The sequence below is a fragment of the Limulus polyphemus genome, unplaced genomic scaffold (assembly GCF_000517525.1).
Source record: "Limulus polyphemus unplaced genomic scaffold, Limulus_polyphemus-2.1.2 Scaffold2202, whole genome shotgun sequence".
In the NCBI taxonomy this organism is placed as follows: domain Eukaryota; kingdom Metazoa; phylum Arthropoda; class Merostomata; order Xiphosura; family Limulidae; genus Limulus; species Limulus polyphemus.
Genome location: NW_013667812.1, coordinates 64440 through 73236, shown reverse-complemented (window position 1 = coordinate 73236; position 8797 = coordinate 64440). Strand labels below are relative to the sequence as shown.

Sequence of the window (8797 nt, the reverse complement as noted above, 5' to 3'; positions counted from 1 at the left end):
AAAATTGGCCTCAGTTCCACTTTTAAAGCTTCCAAATCCCTCGCTGTCGTATATACAGGATTGTGATGCTAGTAATGTCGGAATTGGAGGAGTGTTGTCTGAGAAAGTGGGCGAAAACGAACATGTGGTGGCCTAGTTTAGTAGGGTCCTGAGTAGACCAGAGAGGAACTACTGTGTAACATGAAGGGAAATCCTTGCTATAGTAAAGAGTCTGTCGTATTTCCATCCTTACCCCTGCGGGACTAGGTTTACCGTCATGCTGCATTACACTGGTTAAGATCATTATAGAACCCAGAGGGACAACTGGCACGTTGGATCGGAAAGATAGACCAGTATAATTATAATATTGAATAAAAAGAAGGAAAATCTCATGGAAATGCTGACGCACTAAGCCGAAGACCCTGCAAAAACGACTAGAGACATTGCTGTAAAAGAGAGGTTGAACTAACCAGGTGCCATCAAGCTGAAGTCAAAGTGACTTAAGGAGTTGATGATAGTGAAGTGGAACCAAGTATAGATATTAAAGCAGAACAGGAGAAAGACTAAGATTTGAAGCCATTAATGGAATTTCTAAAAGTAAGTGTTTTTCACCCTGCTTGGGAGAAGGTGCCTAGCTTAAGCCCTGTGACAAAGAACTATTGGGTACAATGGGACCAGTTGAAGCTTGAATATGGTATTCTTCTCTGGAGATGGGAAACTGTAGATGGGAATGTGACGGCCTGGCAAACGGTTATACCAAGAAAGTTACGGGAAGTTGTGCTGCGTCAATCCCATGATAGTTTAATAGGAGGACATCTCGGAGTTAAGAAGACATTGAGTCACCTGCGACAGAGATTTTACTGGATAGGCATGAGGCAAGATGTGGAAGAATGGTGCAAGATCTGCAGTACATGTTGTGCTAAAAGGGGACCCAAGCATAAGGGACGTGCTCCAATGAAGTTATATCAAGTTGGCGCACCAATGGAAAGGGTAGCTGTTGGTCCTCTGCCCGAAACTCATGCTGGAAATAAGTACATTTGTGTGGTGATGGATTATTTCACCAAGTGGCCTGAGGCATATGCAATACTATATCAGAAAGCTAGAACTGTAGCTTCGGGTATTGGTGACCGATTTCTTCTTCAGATTCGGTATGCCATACGAACTGCATTCGGATCAAGGCCGTAACTTTGAATCAGCTGTGTTCCATGAATGTTGCAAGTTGTTTGGCATACGAAAAACCAGAACAACGCCACCTCACCCACAGTCTGATGTGATGGTAGAAAATGCAACTGGACACTGGGACAGGAATTGGCAACGTTTTGTAATAGCCGCCAAGATGACTGGGATATCTTACTCTCTCCAGTGTTGATGGCCTATAGAACAGCAGAGCATGAAGCCACTGCATACACTCCAGCAAAGTTGATGTTTGGTCGGGAACTTCGGTTGCCAGTGGATCTGTTAACAGGACGCCCACCTTATGAAGAGTTGCCTGAGAATGTGTCAGAGTTTGTGAAAGTGTTATCAGAAAGGATAGATGATATTCACCATGAAGTACGTTCAAACTTGAAAACTTCTGCTGATTTGATGAAGTTATGTTCTGATAAGAGATCTACTGAAGTCAGCTTTGTACCAGGAGACAAGGTGTGGTTGTATAATCCCAGGAAGACCAAAGGGAAGTCTCCTAAGTTGTCGTCTCCATGGGAAAGCCCATATGACATAGTGGATCGTCTCTCAGACGTGATTTTCCGAATAAAATGTGGTCGGCGAGGTAAGCCAAAGGTGGTGCATGCGAACAGGCTTTGGCGTTATCATGGTCCAGGACATTTCAGTTGGAATGAAAGGAACAGTGGAACAAATGACGCTGCTGAAGGCGTGTCACCTGAAAAAGCCACTGTCCAAGAAGAAACTCTACCCGGTTTTGAGAAGGGAAACAGTGAAGCCCTTGATGAAGTTACTATCACTGATGTGCCTTTTACCGATAATTGGACATTTCCTAATGGAGCAGATGAGCCCCACGTGAAGCAGAAGCCAACGAGACGGAGACCAGTACGTAAAATTAAGATACTTTGTTGAATTTTAATTTTGTGTTTGTAAATTCTGTACATTTAATTACGTTATTTTTAATTATCTATTGGTTTAATGTAAGTGGCTATTGTTTGGGAAGAACAATACCAAGGAAGGGGCAGTGTTACGACAGCGGAATTCACGTGACGCTGGTAACGCTTGATGAGTATCTAGAACGTTCGTGAAGGCTCGAGTGTTTACCAGACGCCCTCTATTTCGTATATATAAAACCGGCGAGAAGTGACGGCATAGATAGATGGATAATTGCAGACAGGCAAAGCTAGAGACGGACAACTGAGTCAAGCGCGGTAGTAAGTAAATTGCATGAACCGTTCTTTGTGAATTATAACGTGTGTGTAAGTTAAATTGATTGTGGAAATTAATTGTATTGCAAAGTTGAATTGAGAATGAATAAACTAGTTTATTTAAGAAAAGACTTGTATCGCTGAAGTTTCTCGGAAAGAATTTCTACGAAAAATTAACAAACGAACACAGACGTAACAACAATAACTAACAGTTTGAAATTATACAGTTCACAGGCCCAGTTGTTTAGGTCGTACAGTGTATAGTGGATTTTGTATTGTTGTCTTATAAAGAAGAAATTCAACAATGTTGGGTCGACATGATAAGATATAATGTTCGTGTAAATCCTGGATATTACCCATCTTTCTAAAGAATCAAAGGAACTCAGATCTCTGCTACATTACACCACTTCCAACAGCTTGCACTGTCAGAAGAACACAAGCAAGATTAACTGTCTCATGTTTTTATTTTAATTGCTCTCTACAATCAGAGTAGAAAAGGACAAAGTACGGACCGTCAGGCTACAGTTTCAATTAAGCACCACTGAGGCTATACTGGTATTCTGGTATTACACGTAACTAATTTATCCTTTAGGTTTCAAAGTCATTATGAAAATAGAAGAAATAAATTAGCTATTACAATGGTTCTCAAACTTCTTTCGCTTGAGGATCACTTCAGCGGGGTAAAGGACCCCTGGACCACCTTGTGGTCCTGCCCCTACTCCCTGTTCTTGTCTATTGTATGGCAACGGCAGTGGCGCTTCACGTCGGAGACTTGCGTTTTGTACCAGCCATTGGACCACTTGAAGGGCCCTCTCAGACCACACTTTCAGAAACAATAAGTTATTGGAACTATTACAATTGAAAGACTGGGGGATAGATTTCAAAATAAATTATAAAAAGTGCCATAAACATGACACTGGTACTGAATAAACTTTAAGTTGGCAAAGGAAAAAGGAAGTATGAAAATTAAATTATTGAGCTTAATAAAATAAAATGAAACACAAGTATATAATACGACTTAGCATTCTTTTGATTTATATAAGATAGTATATTTTAGGTTTATGTAACTATGTTTATCTTGAGAACCATGATAATATCAATAAAATTCCAAAGTGTCTAGTTAAAGTATTTGCATTTAGACACAAAATGGCTTGATATAATGTTTTAGTGTATTATTCTGATTCTGACTTTCTAATCATGAGATAACGTGTAGACTTAATAAAGTTATAGCTGGGTTTTATAGTGGTAAAATTGTGTTAACTGTTTAATTATGGCATTCACTTTTGCCGCATTTTGCTACATTGTTGCATTGATTCTAACGGCTTTTCTTATTTTCTTCGCTGTATTTCATGTATGTATTATCCCTAAGTGATTTTATTATTAAAATAAGCTTATGTTACAAAAGTATACTTATAACTTTTATTATTATTAATATCAAAATTTTTTACGACTAAGTAAATACTATTTCTAAATAATATTAATAGATTACATAATACATGTAATACAGATTTAACTTTTATTTTTAAGTTATTAACTCAGTTGGACTTTTGGAGCCAAAACGCTATAGTGTTAGATTAGAAAATCTTAACATAAGGTATAAGGATATTTGGCTCAGTTTAACTTTAAACTTTAAGACAGACCCTGCACTCTTACATCTTTGAGTTGAGAACAAGTAACCACCATTTATGTTTTAGGAAATTATCGAATTTTTTTGATAAACGCTTGTATAGGGTTACCAGATGCTCTGATGGGATTGTTCCAGTTTTTAGTCTTTTCTTTGTTTTGATGAAAAAACAGTTAAAGTAATTGAATTGCCCTAGTTTCTCTGTACCTAAGGCTAAATCAGTAAATGCGAGTTTGATAGCATACATGGCTCCTTTAAATTTTACGTGGGAAAATCACCTGACAAAGACACCATATGATAAAGTGTTCCCCCTCTCTGCTACGTTTTTTTTTTTTACCTATCTTGCTATTGAGCTGCTACAAGCATTGAGATTTGAAGAGCTGTCTAGCCATGAAAAAGAACATGAAAATTTAAATTATTTTTTTAAGTAGTTTTTTATTTTCATTTCAAAAGTATATATATAATTTAAGGACAATGCTGGACTTGTTGGTGTATCTAAGCCATTCCACCCACTTTACTAAACTCTGAAATAAAAATAAAACACTCAAAGTCAACCCTTATCATTCCAATATTTATCAAATCCTCCTCTAAACTCCATTGAATTAGCTGAATCTACTACATCTGAAGGCAATCCCTTCCAAAGGCCAACCACCCTGTTTTGTTAGAAAAATAAATGTCTCATTTGAAGATGACTTACCCTGCTAAAATATATATTTATATCCCCTAATCTTACCATTAACACAAAAAAGATAATGTATCAGACTGTAACACGAAGTTCTCTCAACAACCTTAAATACCTCAATTAGATCTCCTCTATGTTCAAGATAACTTAGGTATTTTTGTAATTTCTTTTAACTGAATAAGCTCTAAAATTTGTTTTATCTATGGATTTAAAATGTAATGCACTAAACATCAGGTTATTTAAGCAAATTGTAAAAAGTATGTTTTAGTAATTTGAAATGTTTCAGGACTGTTACAGTGTCACTCTACATGGAAAAAATAAATTCCAGTTTTTCACTCTGGAAGTCTGATAATCCTATTCTTGTAAATTGCTTGCCTCTATTACTAAGAGATGGCACATCATTCCACAGCATAAGACAATCACTGCAAGAAAAATACTCTTAACTGAAGCCTATTCTGTCTTTCCAAATCTTAAAACCTGTTCTTTCATTCTGTTGTCTTTGGGATATAGTACAAAGAAATCAGAGACTGGTGGTTAAGCAAATATGCTTTTGGGTTGTCTCTACAGGAACAGTAAATGCATGTAAAAGGTTATCATTCATTTGTACAGATATTTGGTTAGGTCTTATTTAGAGTATTATATTCATCCTTGGGTCTACTAGTATTATATTTGGGATGTAAGGGCTGTTGTATGAAGACAGGTTAAGATCCTTAAAATTATTTTCTCTTAAGAAAAGAGGTTAGAGGAAATCTGATTTAAGTGCTCAAAATTCTAAATGGATTGATTTTGTAGGATAGAAAGCATCTCAAAATTATGCAATTTATTTTTTGTTTTTAAGGAGGGTGGCCAGCTTTTAGAATAGACTGCCTTCAGACATGGTAGATGCAGCAAAATTGGGAGAGTTCAAGAGAGGGTTTGATGAATACTTGGAGAATTGAGGCTGGATGTAAAAAGATTGGTGTTTGATGAAATGAACAGGACAGCCATAATGGGCCAAGGAGCCCCTTGTTATCTCTTAAATGTTATGTTATTATGTGAAAACTATGGATAAACTTGTAAACTTCAATAATCTTCCTCTCACCAAAGAAAATATGATCTTTACCTCTCCTCATAAACATCCATTTCCTGGAATCATTTTTGTAATACACCTCTCCCCCCACAGCTAACAACAAAACAAACTGAACCCTTCCCAATAAGTCATTGTCCTTTCTTAGGTAAGAAGCCAAAAATGTTCATAATTTACCAAAGTTTAGTCTAACCAATGATTTGGAGATAATTGCCTCTTTTGACACGTAATCAGTGTGTCTATAATTACACCATGAAATTCTATAAGTTTTGTTATTACCATCACTGTACAATAAATATTTTCTTCAGTTGTTGGAGGTTCCTCTCTATATTAAATGTGAGATCCAAATTATGATAAACGAAATGCATTATCTTGCACTGTCTGCAATTATAGGTTATTTGCAAAATATTTGTCCAACTAACCAGTTGATTCAAGTCATACTCTAGTATCTCAACATCCTTATTATAGTTAGAAATATCCAAGAGTGCAATGTCATCATCACTATTGATTTTCAGTCAATGCCATATCAATATCATGAATATAAAGATAAAAAATCAAAGACCCAAGCACTGACATCTGAGGTACTCATTACTAACAATGGTTCAATTTGACTGAACTACTTACAAACACCATTTTACTTTCCCATTCAATAATCTTGTTAGTAGAACTTTATTGATATCCTATCACCGTGATTTTCTTAGCTAATCCTTTTGTGACACCCTATTGAAAGCTTTTTTGAAACTTAGTACACCAAGTACACTAGGAATAATTTAATCTGGTTGTTTGCATTATCCATTTTCAATCCTTCATTTTATCATGAATGGATTAATATCTCTGTGATTCATGTCAATCCTATTATTTCTGATAGAATGCTAACAGGAGTATTGCCAACATTCTCTCTTGTAAAAATAGTTAGAAGCAAGCTTTCTGATTGCCTTCAACAAAAAACCTTGCTGTGAGAATTCTTTTAAGTCCCATTTTAATATTTTGCTTGCATTTAACTTGCTCAAAAAAAGCTTTACTGTTACTTTTAACATTGAAAACCAACTGTTTCTCATAAGGCCTTTTGGATTTCCTTTTTTGTTTTTAACCTGATCTCTTATACTTGGTGTTCCTTGCCTTTATTCAACTAATTGTGTTTGATCTTCTGTGTTATTATTTGTCTCTCTTTGTTTTTTGGAAGTGCCTTTCATAAGAACTCACAAACTACTTACATAATGTAACACCATAAAAAATCACCCCAGTACCTCTTAAATATCTGAATTAATCAGATGTGATTTACATTGACTCTGGGTATGTACATTGAAACACAAAGTCTTAACATTAACAGTCAAATATAAAGCTCTTCATGGTTGTATTTATAAGAAAAGAAAATCTATTCTCTTCCACATTTACTTAACATTAACAAAAAGCCTATGTAACCCTTACAACTAGAGCTAGGTGATTTGATTGATATAATCAATTACTTATCAGCAGAGATTACATCAACTTGTGCCCTATAAACTAATTGATTAATGATCAATATTGCAAAATTATTCAATTAGTTGTTCTGATTATTACTGTTATTGATTATTCCAAGAATCAGTTAATTGAAATTATGATTAAATCCATTGTCACAAAAATTAAAAAACTAATCGAAATTAGTTTTTGATTAGTTCAAATATACAAGTAATCGAAACATTGCTGTTATATTTGTTATTAAACAAAGCTACATAATGGGTAAGTGAGGGGGATGGTTCATGATTTGAGGGGTTTGGGTTTGATTCTCATTGCCACTAAATTTGCTTTTCCTATCTTTGTTATTGCAAAACTATTGACGCAATCTGCAACTGTTACTAATTTTGAGCTGTTAACTGGAAGGAAGGCAACTGGCTGGTAGCATCTACCACCAACTCCTTGGCTACCTAAGTATTAAATAAGGTGTAAATTTACTGTTTTGTTACAGTTTTTAATTTATAATTGCATAATTGTATTATTTAATTATGTATAAGCAAGCATAGATCTTGGGGAGGGGTTCTGGCCCCCTATCCATTTTTGTTCCAGAAATTAATAACTTTATTCTTTTAATGTCATATAAGCAGGCATGGATCTTGTGAAGGGATCCAGGGGTGGACCCACACCTTTTTTTTTTCTTCAGAAATTAGTAAATGTATTATTTAATGTTGTATAAGCACGTGTAAATGTAGGAGAGGGTCAAAGGAGGTTGAAACCCTTCCACATATTTATTTTTTCATAAATTAATAACTATTATTTAATGTTGTATAAGTAGGCATAGATCTAGGAGAGTCCACATCCCTCTTTTTTTTTCAGAAATTATTAACAAAATAGCCATATAGTATTAAAAAGAAATATTGGATGTCAGTGTTTTTACTTGACTAGTTTTTAATTACAGTAAAAAACTTTTTCAGTTTTTCTGAATTCAATACATTTGGAGTCTGCAGCAATCTGATTATGGCTCCAACCAATAACTGATTATTTCTAAAGGAATACAACAATATGAATGCTAATCACATGTTGCCATGGTAAATTTTTGTGCCTTAGATTTTCCAGACATTAACAAAGTATGTGCTCTCTGGAGTTCAGATCCATTTTCTTCAATGTTAGTATTACTTAGGACATTTGCAATTCTTATATACTTGTTATGAAATCGATTTTTTTTGTTGTTTGAAAGTTATAATATGAGAAAGATATTTTTTTATATTGATTATGTCTAAAATAAGTAAAAATGCAAGTGCTATGATGTATAAGTGATGACTTAAAAAACAGGCATCCTGTTTACAAATACTTAAATATGAATTTAGGTGTAGACTTTCTAATTTTTTTTTCTAAGTATAATCATAACTATTTAATTTAAATTACAAAATTTGAAATGTTTATTTTTAATTTTTGTTTTCATATCAATCACATTACTAGAAATAAAGATATTGTTACGTCTCCGTTTGTTAATTAACTTTCCGTAACTTCGTTCCAACGAAACTTAAGCGACACAAGTTCTTTCTTAATAAAACTGGTTTATTATTTCCGAATATAACTTTACCAATACACTCAACTTCAACAATCGCGCTAAACAACGCTGT

At 34.6% G+C, this 8797-nt stretch overlaps 1 protein-coding gene across 1 annotated transcript in view; it reads left to right on the top strand.

Annotated features, from left to right (window-relative positions):
- Nucleotides 1-3572: 3572 nt before the first annotated feature.
- The window catches only part of LOC106466239 (protein cornichon-like), a 55533-nt gene continuing 50308 nt past the window's right edge, over nt 3573-8797 (top strand). Inside the window, exon 1 of the mRNA XM_013926490.2 lies at nt 3573-3699. Within this exon, the coding sequence (XP_013781944.1) occupies nt 3619-3699 (81 nt within the window). The 5' untranslated portion in view covers nt 3573-3618. The remainder of the gene's footprint in view (nt 3700-8797) is intronic.